At 37.1% G+C, this 16100-nt stretch overlaps 2 protein-coding genes across 2 annotated transcripts in view; both read left to right on the top strand.

The window, feature by feature from the left end:
- Positions 1–2037: 2037 nt before the first annotated feature.
- On the top strand, positions 2038–9851 carry rerglb (RERG/RAS-like b). The gene is made up of 5 exons (XM_052145732.1): positions 2038–2311; positions 3304–3360; positions 4997–5070; positions 5824–5972; positions 8014–9851. The coding sequence occupies exons 1-5, from the start codon at positions 2260–2262 to the stop codon at positions 8291–8293; spliced, it is 612 nt and encodes a 203-aa protein (XP_052001692.1). The 5' UTR covers positions 2038–2259; the 3' UTR covers positions 8294–9851.
- A 2647-nt stretch (positions 9852–12498) lies between these two features.
- Positions 12499–16100, top strand: part of stk33 (serine/threonine kinase 33) — a 29126-nt gene continuing 25524 nt past the window's right edge. The window contains exons 1-2 of the mRNA XM_052145678.1: positions 12499–12602; positions 15981–16075. The gene's annotated coding sequence lies outside the window, so the exon portion shown is untranslated. The remainder of the gene's footprint in view (positions 12603–15980; positions 16076–16100) is intronic.

Raw genomic sequence — 16100 nt, 5'->3', positions numbered from 1 at the left:
CTGGCTCATCTTAACTGACAGCTTCCTGATCACTTAAATCAGATCAGTGCCTTGTCTGGGTCTCTGAGAATTCCCCCAATACCTGCAGGATTACACCCCTGATTGCCTTCTTAAAGATGGGGATAAGAGCAGAGCCCCCACATGACATGATGCAATCACTCCACTGCCAGCTGTTAAATCCCTTTTTCCTCTTCTTCTCATGAGATACAGCTGGCCTAATTTTTACCCCCTTCAGCTTTGAGTACTCATTTATAAAGATTCTTAAAGGAGGTCATGTTTTCAAATTTTGCCCATTCTTTTGTGTATGAGTGTGTGCCTATTTAAATTCCTTGAGCACTTGATACTGATTAGACTTGCAACTACATTAGAAATATGAGGATAATTACCCCAATCATACAGAAAGTGAAAACATGGCATAATTCATAACATCAGGCAGTCTATTAGGGGTTCATTAATGGGTAAATAATGTGATCTCAGTTATTTCAGCTGTGGCATTATTGTTGGTGCCAGATGGGCTGGTTTGAGTATTTCTGTAACTGCTGATCTCCTGGAATTTTTTCACCCACAACAGTCCCTTGAGTTTACTCAGAATGGTACCAAAAACAAGAAACATCCAGTTAATAGCAGTTCTATGGACAGAAATGCCTTGTTGATGAGAGAGGTCAATGAAGAATGGCCAGATTGGTTAGAGCTGTCAGAAAGGCTACAGCAATTCAGGTATCCTCTCTGTACAATTGTAGTGAACAGAATAGCATCTCAGACTGCACAACACATCAAACCTTGACGTGGATGGGCTATAACAGCAGAATACCAGAAGTCTGGTACTTTCTTAGTATCATAGTGTTCCTAAAAATTACTTAGTGAGTATAGCCCTAACAAATGCACTTCAAAGGCGTTTTAGAGGAGATAACAGAAAATGTTGTGTTTGAGATGGAGCCGTATCAAGTGAAATCTTCTCTGCCCTTCATCAACCTGCCTTTGTCTCTGCTGTTTTCAAATCTGCAAGCTGTTTTCCCAGTGCATCTATTCGATATGCAATATCAGGCAATGCTGTTTTGTGTTTGGATGAAGATACACTGACACTACATTCATCTGTTTTGTTGTTGTTGTTTATGTTGTTGTTGTTTTTCTCTTTTGAGTTATGGCTTGTTGAGGAGTTCTGTGCATGTAAAGGAATATTTTATGTTGTCCCTTCGAATCAACGGCATTAGTTTATAGCTGTAATTTAATGAAATTCCACCCTGTCCAAAGCTATATACTCAGTAGCAGAACAGTCTAAGCCTGATATGTGCCACATATTTTTGGTACCAGGCACATTTTGAGCCTTTGTATTTCAAAAGTGTCTGAGAGTCCTCAGCTGACAAAAATCAAATGAAACATAACAGAATAATAATGGGACACCGCTGTGAACTCAGCTGAAGAATGAAAAGAGCGAGAAAGAAAAAAAGTATGTGGAAAAAAGACTCCCTGACCAGTGTAGCAGCCCATGAAATTAAAGTTTGGCTGGCTGAACGTCTTTAATTTTTTAGAACTGTTTTGGAAAAGAGGGAAAACTGATTGCTGCTCTCCTCTTTAAAAAGAATTGATCAAAATATGGCTGAAATGTTTGGTCCAAATAGTATGTTGGCACAGAGAACTTAGCTGTTGGGGCTAACATTTTAGCCCCGCTAACTACAGCATCAACTATACTTGATGCTAGACAGCCTTGCCAAACACTCCAAACAGTATACAAATCTAAATACCTGACCCAAACCTTCAATTCCAGTATAAGGTTTGAGATGTATCAATGCACAGAGTTATGTTCTGGAATCTAAAACAAATGACCAGAAAAAGATTATTGGTTATATTAACCTTTTTGTAATTAAAAATAAGATAAAACGATTCTAAATTGAGATGATTTAATCTTTAAAATAAATTTGAATCTAAAGAAGAGGTGACAATAGCACATCATTTACAAGATCACAGAGCACTGGTTTAATTCACTCTCCACTTAGCTGCACAACATGAACTATCAAAGAGAATCCCATCTGTGTTCAATGGTGAAATGACCTTGTGGCAGCTCAACACTCTTTGTGGTGGGAGGGAAGACAGAGGAGAGGAATGTTTGTGAGTGTAACAGAAAGAAAGAAAGTTAGAGACAGAGATAGAGGGAGAGCGTGGCACACATTTTCTGAGCAGAGTAAATAGTATAGTAGTGGCTGGAACTGTCTAACCATTTGGACACAGAGAAACAGCAAAGAAAGGACTAACTCTACAACCATGAATTACATCAAATTGGCCCTGCTGGGCAGTGAGGGAGCAGGCAAATCTGGTGAGTGTTCAGCCCTTTAATCATTATTTCACCATATCAACATAATTCAGCCCCGATCACTTACATGTACTGTACATGTGAATTTGTGTTTTTCAAACTAACAATGATTTTTAGGCTTTACATCATGTTTCCAGTTGTACAATAGAAGTGTTTTTACTCATGTGTGAGTTGGAAATCATCCATGTTTGAGTTGTTACAGTGTGGTTGTACAGTGATGTGTGTGAGTATTTTTACATTGAGCTGAGGTTTTATGTCTGAGCTCTACAAATACTGTGAAAACACTTTGTATGTTGGAACAGATCACAGGAGTGAGGTCATTGTTAAACAAATCATCCAAGTGGGAAATTAAAATGGATGCTTGTGAAATGCAAGTAATTGCTGAAACTGGTGAGAGATAATTTTTGTTCCACTACAGGGACATTTAGCCCTTCAGGCTGCACACCTGTATTAATGACTATTAAGTAGTCGGGAATGATGATGCTATGTACCCTGAGATCGAAACACTAGAGGTAGTGGGGGAGTCCTCTGTCAGGGTTCTGATCCAAGTGACCAGGGTGAAGGCAGAACAGAATGCCAAGTAAGGTCTATTATTGCAGAATTGATTGGGTATGGGAGGAAAATGGATAAGATCCTAACTGCTTTATGGGCCTTATTTGGTGGGAAAGCAACTTTCATGAGGCTGCCACAATGTGTATTTATGCATGGAAACTCACGCCCTGACTTCAATGACTCAATGAGCCAGCATAGCTTCATGGCTCAAATATTTAATATAGACCAGGTAGTGTGCTCATGGAGGAACAAAAGTCCATAAAGGTTTTCCTGAGCTAAATATGTACCAGCACTCACTATAAAGTGGCCAAGTCTTTGATGAGGAGCTGGACTTTGACCTCTTGCCCTCTTTTCCTATTTCAAGAATTTCAAGCAACCAGTCATCTCAGGATCATCACTCTCAATAACTAGATACTCAATCATCTCTCCTTTCTTGTCCTCAGCGGTTTTGGTGAGATTCTTGACCAAGCGATTCATTGGCGAATATGCATCAAATGCTAGTAAGTATAGTCTCACATGCTTTTCATTACATAGATGATTGTGTTTTATCTGCCTCATCATAAAACCTGGCATAATGTTATACAGTAGTTGACAGCACAAAGCTTTATTTTTCTTTCAATACATGAAGAACATGACTTCAAGCTTATGTAAGAGGACGTTCATTTTATACAATAACAAAAAAGAAAATTTAAAGCATAAAATGAATCAAGGCACCAAAGTAAACATTATTTTCAAAGAAGAGAGTCTACAAGACAACTTGAAGTTCAACAAACATAAATAAATTATAATAAATGATTATTCATAAACTGCGATGGACTGCCGACCTGTCCAGGGTGTCCCCCGCCTTTCGCCCAATGTTAGCTGGGATAGGCTCCAGCCCCCCGCGACCCTGTACACAGGATAAGCGGTTGACGATGGATGGATGGATGGATGGATGGATTATTCATAAATAAAATTGAATAACTTACATTTCAGACAAACATGGGTCAGTTAGTTTGTGCACTCCTCCTCCACCAGCCAAAATAGTTCCAAAGAAGCCAAAGCATCAAGCACATCACTCTCTGCACTTTTCTCATATGTGGTTTAAAAGTATCAGTGTTTAGTTTGTAAACTAATCAGTGTTTTTGAATGAATCTATTAAGTGAATAATTTCCATTCACTTCCATTGCTTTGGTCTTGAATGAATCAGTGTTGTTTAATGAATCACTTGAGTCAAGGATTCAATGACTCACTACACAAAATAGGCTTGTTTGTTGCAACCTGCTTTTAGAAAGATGTAATCTATACAAATGGTCACTGAATGAATCAGTGAATGAAATAAGAAAGAAATATGTATCAAAATTTGTACTAATATTTGGAAAGCTGTGAACAAAGACAAGCAGAGTGATACAAATAGTGAAGTGTCCAAACACTGAGTGGCAACATAATGATTCTGATTCTGAGTCTGACTGGACTGTTTTCTATAAGAAGGTTTCTATACAATGTAATGTAAAAACTACCAATCCAGGCAGAAGAACAACAACCATTTTAAGTGTTAGTTGGAGTAAAAATTAGTTCAACTTAGACATCTAAAAGTAGTTAATAAATATCAACTTATCTCACCTCGGGTCATCGCTTAATGCTATTTACCCACTCCTTAAACTTTGAAAAGTGAGACTGTGAAGTATTTGCACTATGGAGCCACAATAGAATTTTTTTTGGCAATTTTTATTATCACATTATCTGCTAAAAACAAATGCCGATGCGAGAGAAAAATTTGGAGACCAGAAAACAAAAACAGACACTTGGCCAGTCAGATTAGTGGACCTAACTGTTAATATACTTTAAAAGGCCTTTAATAGGCCATCTCTATGCACAATCTGGGCTGCTGTATAATTTCCTATCATCTACGTCCTTAAAATGTAACCTCTTCGCACTAGTCATGCAATCATACCAAGGATTTCTGAGGCTTTCAGTATTCATTGCACCTCTGGTAAAATTACATGTGTATCAAATCACATGGCCTCAGTCTTTGCTTTAATGCCATTGAATTTGATGTAAATATCTAACAATCCCACTTCAGTTCAGGGGTCAGATTTTTATTATGTGCATGTTTGTTGTAATCACAAGGATTTTATCCAACATCATTTTTTGCAGACTCCTTATACCATAAAAGGCTCTCCATTGATGGAAGACAGTTGAACTTGGAAGTCTTTGATCCATGCTCGCAGGTATGTGTTTATTCTTTCATAACAGCTACTCTGAGCTCATGGCTAGCATTCATACAAACATTGCCATGGGGCAGCATGCTCTGATATACCTGGTTCATATGGAAAAATGCATGTTGTGTTCGGATGGGTTTTATGACCCTTCCCCGAAACACAGTATATAGTGAGCTGCCTGAGCCTCACAGCTTACAACTGCTGCATCTGGGACCTTTTACTTAAGCAGTTGTTGTTGTACTTTGATTTCCAAAACCCAAGTCAAGACATGGACACCCTTTTGCCCTGTAAAAAAAGTGTTCATGTACACAGTCGGCATTGGCAGTCAGTCACTGCGTTCAAAACAAATACTTCTGGTAGAAAAAATAACATTAACAGCTTTCAGATCCAGAAGTACTGAGCCTTAGACAATGCAAGAGATTATTGCTGTGTACTTCTCCCTTTGCTCTCTGATACAACACTCAGGGCTGTAGCTAGTGGGGTGAAAGTTGGTAACAATTCTAGGGGCCCAAAGTTCCAGGGGGCCCCACAACAAATTCACATTTTTATTTTAAATAGGAAAACGGCCCAGAGCAAGATACGGCCAGGGGGCCCTGATTACCTTGATACGGCCCTGACTACGCTTTCACTTGAAGAGTTCAATTGTAATTATCTCAGGACCAGGTCTCTGTCCTTATGTCCAGTTTTCCATTTGGTTAAACAGGATTTTAGATGAGCTTGTTGTTTTTGACTGTACCCCTTTGCACCCCCTTTCCCTGGCAGAGTGGAGAAAGCAGATGTATCCTGGAGGAACCGGTGGACTGGGCTGATGGCTTTGTGGTGGTGTACACCATCAGCGATCGTGCATCCTTTCTAAATGCCAAAAACATCCTGGCGCAGATCAAAGAGAGCCGTCGAGAGACTTGTAAAGGGTGAGTTAGATTCTCTTCTGTAACCTTTTGACCTCTTTCCTTATGCTGGCTGGGATAGGAGGATGGAGTTTTAATGAATTAATGAGGACCATTTGCAGAACAGGGGAGTGGAGGTTTCCTGCTTGGACTGGCTAATATTGGATTTTGTAGATGATTAGAACATGAAGATAGTAGAAAGAGTACATAGTTCATTAAAGGGCTGTCTTTGTTGATTACATTTCTAATGGTTTTGAAAATTGCGCCATGACTCAACTGCACCCAATGGTTTCCATTTTAGTCCATGACATTTACTTAAAAAGTCTGAATGGTTTAGTCTTTCAATGTTTTGAAAGTCTTTTGAAACAATAGTAAGTGAGAGCATGAAACGGGGCATCTGGAGCCCATTAGGTCTCTGAAACAAGGCAATGAGATCACTCATAGGTGGTCAGAATCCAACATGTTCCTCAAAAATTGGCTTAAAATCTTTGACACTTAAATAAAATGGCAACAAGCCATTAAAGAAGTTGTAGTAGAATTTAAGCTTGGTCTCCCAACAGAAGCCCTTTGTACATTTTCCAATCATTAGGTTCTAAATTGAAGTGATCCTTTATGTTTGAGCTCACACTTTGTAATAACCCTTTGGCACCTTCTCGTGCATAACAGTTCCACTTGCTCTGGTGTCATTTGAGGAAAATTTTCCATGTATATACGTTTCATGATCATAGCCATTGATCCAATTAGGAATCAGACTGTGAAAAACAAACTCAAAGTTCGAAATTTTTTAGAATCAATATAAATATCATTGTCATAATGCAATTAATTTACAGTAATAGAACATTTCAAGGGCTATTTGTTGGTGTAGGGAGGGACACCATTGTTCCTTGAACATTTCTGTCTATTTGACAAACTCATTCAAAACAACAGCAGGAGGCAGTTCATTCATAGTGACTATAACACAATTAACGCTAATAATGCTAATATGATTGTAAAAGAATGTCATTATTAAAATGTGGACCATGTTGTTCGGTGGCTGGATGCTCCCTGGATGCCTGGAACTAAAGGAAATTAAAATGTTTAGATTTCTGAAAGCAACCACAAATGAACGCTTGAACCGATGCAGTGAAGCAAAATGTCTGGATGCAGTCCTTTCAACTGTAACACACATCTTATCTCTGGAAGGTGAACTGAATTTTTTTCTTAAAGCAAGATAGGTAGAGTTTACCTGGCTAATTAAGTCAGAGTATTTCTTTAAGTCTCTAAAAGTGACAATAGAACGCTCATCGCTCCCATAATGATGAACGAAGCTGCGCAAGAAATTTACGTTTACAATCATTTAGCAGACACTTTTATAAAATGCGACTTACAGATGAGGAACCTAACAATCAATTTGCCTTACAAAAGTCAACATTATCAGCAGTATTGCACTGCCAAGTTCTCAGTAGCTGGAGTAGCTCTGACAGAAGAAAGAGACACACAAGGAAAGTTTTTTTTAAATGATAAATTAAAACCTTACATTGTCTGCAAGCCACTGGATTATAGCATTAATAACTTCATTGATTATCCTGACCTTGCCGATGAGGAAATAATTGTGAGCATCTAAAATAATTGTACTTTAGATGTATTGCTTGTTAGGTTCCTCATACACTTGTTAGGTCCCTCATACACTTTCATTACGACCTTTCTCAGTATCAACACGTCTGAATAAGTCACTTCAGGTAAACATTTGATGTTCTTTGAAAAAACTGGTTGACTCAGAGGTTTATTTTAAGGATCCAGTAATGACACCGCAATGTTTATTTTCAGTTGTTGCAAAAATCTCATTTGTTCTGCTTTAGCTAGACTCTAGAAGTATGCACTAGTCATTTTATTTGGACAGTTCTGGATTATAAACATGCTGCTACCGGAAATGCTATAAGGCCTCACATATGCAGTAGCGTTCTAATTCCTTTGTTATTGTTTACATCCTTGAAATGGTCTATTAGTTGTTTTATGTGGCCATGTTCTCCTCATAAAGCAATTTTCTCTTGAAGATAAACAACCTGATTTGATTTTGTATAAACAGGGATGTGCCGATCTGCCTTGTGGGTAACAAGCAAGACCTATGCCACAGTCGTCAAGTGAGTGAGGAGGAGGGATGCTCTCTGGCCCAGGAAAACAACTGCCTCTTCCAGGAGGTGTCAGCGGCTGAGAACTACTTGGAGATCGGCAACCTCTTCACAAAGCTTATTCGCCATGTGATGGAACAGCTTAAGCATAGAGGTGACCGGAGGAGATACAGCGGCTCAAAGTCCATGGCAAAGCTCATTAATAATGTCTTTGGCAAGAGGAGAAAGTCTGTTTGAGTGCAGAACGTCAACAGAGTCGATCTCAGTTGAATCTGTTATGGAGATACAGTATGTCCTTGTTTAACCTAATATTCTTGGAATGTTTTGTGTGAATGAATAAAATAATGCTTGGATACATAGTGCAAAATAACACAAGTACCTCTATGAGAAACCCACTTTAACCAAGAACATAATATAGAGTTTTATTTGTCAAGGCAAAGGATTTGATAATGATACACAAGTTATACAATTCAGTGTTGGTCACAGACAAATAAAAACTCAATCAACTCAACAAAGTTGAGGTTACTGTATTAGCCTTTTACCCATCACATGTTCACATCACAAATATTTTACACCACCATCCCGTGCAGTGATTTGCTTATTGTTCAAGAGATACATTTATTTGTGAAGACAGTGAACTATAAAAATGTATACTACAAGTTAGTTTTTCTTTGGTAGTGAGAAAAAGCTTGGCCTTATATGTTTCTTTGAGATTATTTTTATACACTCAGACACTTATCTGAAGTTTCTGAAAAGTAGAAAACCCAAAGTAAGCTTTAAAATTCGGAATTTTGCTTTAATACATGTAGGCTTCATGTGCTATTTTGAATATTGTTGAGAAGGATAAGGAATGTTTGCAAACCCTTGAAGCTTTTTCTTTTCTCTTCAAAGAGCAGCACACATTCTTTATCTCCCTCTCTGAAATGCTTTAATGCCACAAAGCTGATTTTGCATCATGGAATGCACAACAAGGACTGAATTAATTTAATCTACAGTATCTGCAAATTGCAGGTGAATTACTATTTTAACAAAACACCATGGCAGTGGGCCTCAAATAAAACAGCTGCAATCTTTCCATTGCATTCTCATGCTCTCATTTTGGTTATAATTACACGTGAGAGAACAAAAAATAAGAAACAACTGGACTGCAGCCTTTCCTTATGTACAGTTCCAAGAAAAGATGGTCAGACCCTTTGGAAATACCTGCATTTCTATATCAATTACTCATTCAATGTGGGCTGCTTTTAGGCCAAGTAACAATAGCAGAATCTGTTTAAGTTAATAACACAAATAACTGCACCTCTTTTTGCCAATAGCACTGATTAGTAAAGGTATCAGCTTCTCCAATAACTTCTCCAAAGGCTAATTAAAGGTGTTCCAATCAATGAGAAATGATTGGTAGCATGATGTGTGTTGCCAACAGTTTTTTTTTTTTCATATTAACTGAGAAAAACCATGGCTTGGTAACAAGAAATGTTTAAAGAGGAATTATAGACATGCATGAAAATGGACAAGGCTGCCAAAGCATTTCTAAATGCACAAGAATTTGTAAATCTAACGTTTTTAATCTTCAGTCAAATTGTTTACAAATAGAGGAATCCAGAACTGTTGCTACTATCCATAGGAGTGGCCGAGTGAGTGTCCTGAATAGTGATAGACGAAATATCAGCTAGCCCGATTAATCGGTCAATATCTGGTAATTTTGTAATTATTGGCATTGGCTGATAACTGTGTTCGCTTCGCAAATTAACTGAAGCATAATCTTCCCTTGTGTTAGTTCCAGAATCTATCAATAAAGTTGTCAATGGTTAACACTTTATGTTTTCAATGTTTTTTCTTGTCCAGTTTATGCAAATTTAATTAAATATTGCATACAAATAAGTGTTAGTTTCACTTGAGAAATTTTGTGTACATCTGATTTCTGTTGTTAAATTGTATTATGTTTATCCTGCTCTCTAGATATTGTTATTTGCATCGGTCTTTGAAAAACCCATATCGCTTGACCACTAGTCCTGAACACATAACCCCCTCCCACCTTTGAAGCATTTTACAGGAGAATGTCAGGAGTATCATTCCATAACCAGAAAATAGAAGCACAACAACAGAATGGCTTTAACAGAGGAAAAAAGATATGCTCTGGAATGGCCAGATTAGAGTCTAGAGATAAGTAAACTCAATTGAGAATTGCCCAATTGAGATACCTGTAAGTATCATCCAAAGAACAGAGGATTCAACCAGTGACTAATACAATATTCCACTTTTGAGCCTGCATTATTTAAAAAAAAAAACAAATTCAGCATGGCCAGGTCTTTTCCTTGTAAGTATTAAATGGATAAATCCTCATAAATACTTTTCATAAATGTTCTTACAACTGTATAGCTGAAGTTGATTTAGATTGTTTTCCCCCCCCAATTTACAAAGCAATATAATGTTCAGTATCCTTCTAATAAAATGTTCCTTTGTGCATTTTATTTTACTATAATTCCAAACTTCTATTAACTGTTAATGAATTATTTAGCTTGACACTGATTAATAACCTGATATGTTTTTAAACATCAATGAAATTGTCATACATATTATATACTTTATATATATATATATATATATATATATATATATATATATATATATATATATATTATTTTTTTTACTCTTGGTTTAAAATCCATAGCTTTTATTGCTCAAGCAAATTAGCAAAAAAAGTCCAATGGTCATTGTCATGAGTCTGCCTAAAGTAAAAGACTATCATGCAACTCTGTGTGTCATTGCCACACACACACACACACACATACACACACACACACACACACACACACACACACACACACACACACACACACACACACACGTTGTGTTTCCATGTTTTATGGGGACTTTCCATAGACATAATGGTTTTTATACTGTACAAACTTTATATTCTATCCCCTAAACCTAACCCTCACAGAAAACTTTCTGCATTTTTACATTTTCAAAAAACATAATTTAGTATGATTTATAAGCTGTTTTCCTCATGGGGACCGACAAAATGTCCCCACAAGGTCAAAAATTTCTGGTTTTACTATCCTTATGGGGACATTTGGTCCCCACAAAGTGATAAATACACGCTCACACACACACACACACACATGGCCCCCACAAAGCCCCCCCAATGAACATCGTGTCTGTCTGAGATTACGTAAAGAGGCAAAAGCAATTCAGACAGCCTACATAGATGGAAGAACTGTGGCAAATTCTCCAAGAAGCTTGGGACATCCTATCTGCCAACAACTGAGAAAAACTGTGTCCAGGTGTACCTAGGAGAATTGCGACTGTTTTAAAGGCAAAGGTGGTCACACCGAATATTGATATTAGCTTTTTTATGTTTACTGGACTTTGTATGATGTTAATTGATAAATGAAAACTTTTTACGGCATTATTTTTGAAGACTAAAACTTTTGCACAGTACTGTAAGTATGTATATATATATCTTGCAAAACTTGTTTATATCACATAATAAAAATATGTTTGCCACTGTAAAGGAAACAAAAAGGCATGAACCTTATAGAGCATCACATGATCCAGTAGATGGAGACAAACACCTACTCAAATGAATACAAACTCATCTAATATGTGTGATATGATACACGACTAAACCAAAAACGGAAACCACAAGAGAAAGAGAAACACTTTGTGACTGATGAATATCTAGCCACTAGAACTGTACAGTCTAATTTAGGTATAGCAGGATTTATATACAATAATATTGGTACATAATTTTAAAAAGATCAAATTAATCCAAAAGCATATTTAAGAGTGTTGCAAGGAACTAAGTTTGTCCGATTTAGTTCAAGCAAAGTGAAAGTAAACGCCTCACTACAAAAACACAGTTACGAGTTTTAACTGTGTTGCTTAAAGGTAAACGGTAAATTTCGGTGCTATGTAGGTTTGAATATTTCCAGTGGAGTTGAGTCTGCATTTGTCTCTCTCATAGGCTCATATGTATGCACGTGTGTGTGTGCGTGTGTGTGTGTGTGTGCGTGTGTGTGTACGTATACGTATACGTCTATTCGAGAGACAACTTCAAATCGCAGTATGTGAGGAGCAAACTCAACTCCACTGGAAATATCTAATATATACATAGATTGCACTGTACATAAAATATATTTGTATTAGAATTGCACGATGTGTGTGTATGTGTGTATCTATGTATGTGTCTGTGTGTGTGTGTGTAATTAATTAATTAATTAATATGTATTATGATCTATGTCTTGTTGCTGTTTTTGTATTGTTTTTTGTATTGTTGTGCACTGGAAGCTCCTGTCACCCAGACAAATTCCTTGTATGAGTAAGCATACTTGCAATAAAGCTGATTCTGACGTCTATGGCCTCTCGTACTGTGATGTCCCTCACACCACACCGTACTTCCCCCCTCCCTCCTCCCATCTAGGAAAGTTTGGACAACTCGCAAGTGTCACATCTGAAATGATTTTGCATTAGGGATTTCGATGACCGGTAAGAGCTATTACAAAGGAAAACGCCTTCTCAAACACAACAACTACGCGGAAAGGTGAGTGTGCTTAACTTTAAAGCGCGTTCTATTAATGTCCCATGAGCTTTCATTGAGGAAGAATCGCGAGCTGTTGTCATGGCAACGTGGTCTGGCGCGGTACCTTAAAAAAGAGAAAAAAAAAACAGCTCGACTATTTCCCGCTGAAAATAAAATAAAACTGTCTCTATAATGTGCAAAGACGCACGATATGAGCAAAAGGATTGAAGTTTTTTACAATGTTACTTTACTGCGATGAACCATTTGCAACACGACCTACAAGTTCCGAGGAATTTTACTTGGCTGCTTATATTAGGTGAGAAATAAGAACATTATTAAGAGAAAAGAAAGCAGAAGTGGAGCTGTTCTGTTCTATCTATTTTTTTGAGTATTTCATTCTATGAATAAAAAAAATGTGCTCAAACAAAATAACTTGATTTTATCACACCTAGCTACCTCACGCCTAATCATAGTGGGTGTTTTGAAACATAAGGGAGCAATAAAACTTCTATTGTTATGCAGGTTCTACGCCAGATAATTATATTTAGCTGGAACAGGTCACAGGGAGTTAATTGCTACGTGCACGAGATTTAAATAATTATGGGATTTAAGCTACTGAATATTGGTTGCCATCGCTTTGCCAGGTTTCATGTTGCCCTGCAAAGTAGCTTAAAAGTCTCTGTATTAGATGAACACAAAGAAGAGTAGATTGTCTGAACCAAAATTCGATAGTATGATTGATTATATGAAAAAAAAAGAAGAAAAAAAAAGGCAAAATGTACTAGATAGAACAGAAGCATATTTCTTTTTCTTCTTCTTCTTTTTTTTTTTTAACTTTACTATTGGTTGACATTATAAACAGATCTGGCCAGAACAGGGTCAGAAATTAAAAAGATTGTTAACTCACAAATTAAAATTCTCTCATGATTTACTCACCCTCATGCTATCCCAGAGACTTTCTTTCTTCTGCTGAACACAAACAAAGATTTTTAGAAGAATATTTCTTCACTTTCACATTAAATTTTTTTGGGGTGATTTGCATTCTTCATGCATATTGTCATCTACTAGTAAAAAGGACTTAAATATTGATATGTTTCTCACCCACACCAAACATATCACTTTTTAAAACATAAATTTAAACACTGGAGTCTTATGGATTACTTTTACGCTGCATTTATGGGTTCTTTGGAGCCTCAAAATTTTGGTCACCATTTATTTGCATTGTCAGGACCATCAGAGCTGAAATATTCTTCTAAAAATCTTTGTTTGTGTTTAGTAGAAGAAAAAAATTAATAGATATCTGGGATGGCATGAGATTGAGTAAATAATGAGAGAATTAAATTTTTCGGGTGAACTATCCATTTAAATTTTTTTATTATGGGTCAATATTTACCTCCTGATTCTGCAGTTTTTACCTTAATGTTGGCATTTTAAGAAAAAAAAAACTGTTGTCCTTCATGTAGCCTAAAATATTTTTATTTCATTAGTTTATTAATATAAGTTCTAATTTATTTCAGTAAGGCTGTTACCTATAAATTTATGTTAGCACCAACTCTTAGCATTAAATATTTGAAAACATATCAGAAAAAAGAGGTTATTCATTACAGCCATGGGCATATTTTACCCCTACATTTTTTTGTCATTTTTGGGGGCATTTTGTCCCAAGCCTACTATAATTTCTGACCCTGGGTCAAAAACATTTATGTCTAGTCTTACGACTGTTTTCTACTCTTACTGCGCAGCCTCCTTCTGTAATTCAAGTAGATATAGAATATTACTATTATATATAAATGTACACCCCATTCTACATTCGGGAGATTAAAGGTGCTGTAAGCGATTTTAGCCATTCTTAACTGGAACTGCCAAGAGACTTAGCTGTTGAATTAGACACACCCCCCTTTCCAAAAACCAGTCCTACAAAGATAGCATTAAGACCGTCACCTTCTCATGGTTGTCAATCAGAACAGTAGCAAAATAGCATCTTCAGCTGACAACAGTTGTCAATCTGAATATGACATTAAACCTAAATGATCCTCTCCAACTACTACACTATGAGAACATGCAAAATGATTGACAGGCAGAAAGCACATCAAAATCTTCTGATTGTCTGATAATACAACATGTCCGCGGCTCACAGTCACCTTTTTGTTTGCTGTTTGCACAGTCTAGAGCTGTCACAGAGACTGGTGAGATATGTCAGAACACTTATTTCAGTGATATCTTTCAGGAAGAATGAACATTTTCTGCATACCATTCCATTAAAAAATAGCTTACAGCACCTTTAAACAATAAGTCATACTAAGTATCACATAGCCTAAATTGTTTGCTTCGTGTCCCTTCAGTTTTTCACTTCTCTGCCTGCTGTTGTTCTCACAATGCAATGCCAAGTGTAACCTGAGCGCCCTGTGGTAGACACTGCTTGAGTCTGTCCTGTAAGCGGAGAGGTCTTTCTCAGACATTTTAGATGCTGAGGCCCTCACTGATTTACCTCCTCAGCAGGCAATTGCACTAGGTCTATGTGACGAGGAGGAGGGCATGGCCAGGCCGTGATGGTGCGTGCAGAGCTATTGAAAAAGAGAGTTGAGACAATCTTTGATCTCGCTGACACGCTATCTCATGGTTCATGTAGCTCTCAATAGTTCCAAACAAATCCATGCTGTCAACCAGTTTGAATGGTTTTCTGCAGGACAGATAGCAGCACCTACTAGATTTACAGCAATTTTCGGTATATTAACACATAATGCCCATTTGTTACTGGTGTGTTGTATCATTTATATGTCTGCTACTTTATTATTAATATTTACATTTATTTATATTATATTATCATATAACACTAGGCAGCAGTATTGTGAAGCAGAGCTAGAAATGACTATGCTAGCTACCGTACTATAGCCTGCTTAGGACTGTTGTTTTACTTTACATTTAACGTTAGACTGTTTAAGTAAATGGGACTTGTTAAACACGTTGTTTTATTAATTAGCCCACATTACAATTTACTACGTTGATGATACTTATATTTATAGTACTCAATGCAATGGCAAAGTTAAATCTAATCTATATATCAATCAAACAGCAACTGCTCAATTTAAGCCAAGAAAGGAGTTTGGCCAATAGTACAGTACTTCCACATTCTTCATTTACAATGGAAGTCTATGGGAGTGTCGCAACTCTCATTTTCAATGGCTCTGGGTGCACCGTCGGAGCTGAATCAGCTGATCAGCGGGAGAGTGAGATAAAGGGGAGTCGGAGGCACCAGTTAGAGAGAGAGAGGGAGACGCATGCGGCTGCGTTGCATGTGCATCTGTTTATGTTTGTTTTAAGTTAAATTTGACATTAAACTTTATGTAAAAACGTTTATGTTATTTACTTTATTTAATTAACTTTATGTTTACTGTTCAGCCAGTTCTCGCCTTCTCCTTGCCCATCCTTGAACTGTTACAGCCTATGAGATGGAAGTTTCTCCTGAGTGTGCACTGCTGTCACATACTGATAAAGTAAGATCAAATAGGGATTTTCTGT

This window comes from Xyrauchen texanus, chromosome 2, assembly GCF_025860055.1.
Source record: "Xyrauchen texanus isolate HMW12.3.18 chromosome 2, RBS_HiC_50CHRs, whole genome shotgun sequence".
Taxonomy (NCBI): Eukaryota; Metazoa; Chordata; class Actinopteri; order Cypriniformes; family Catostomidae; genus Xyrauchen; species Xyrauchen texanus.
This window is presented reverse-complemented; position numbering and strand designations above follow the sequence as displayed.

Coding starts and splice junctions, on each gene's coding strand:
- rerglb (XM_052145732.1), top strand. CDS start 2,260: ATGAATTACATCAAATTGGCCCTGCTGGGCAGTGAGGGAGCAGGCAAA. Junction 2,312..3,303: donor TGAGGGAGCAGGCAAATCTG/GTGAGTGTTCAG, acceptor TCTTGTCCTCAG/CGGTTTTGGTGAGATTCTTG. Junction 5,071..5,823: donor TCTTTGATCCATGCTCGCAG/GTATGTGTTTAT, acceptor TTTCCCTGGCAG/AGTGGAGAAAGCAGATGTAT.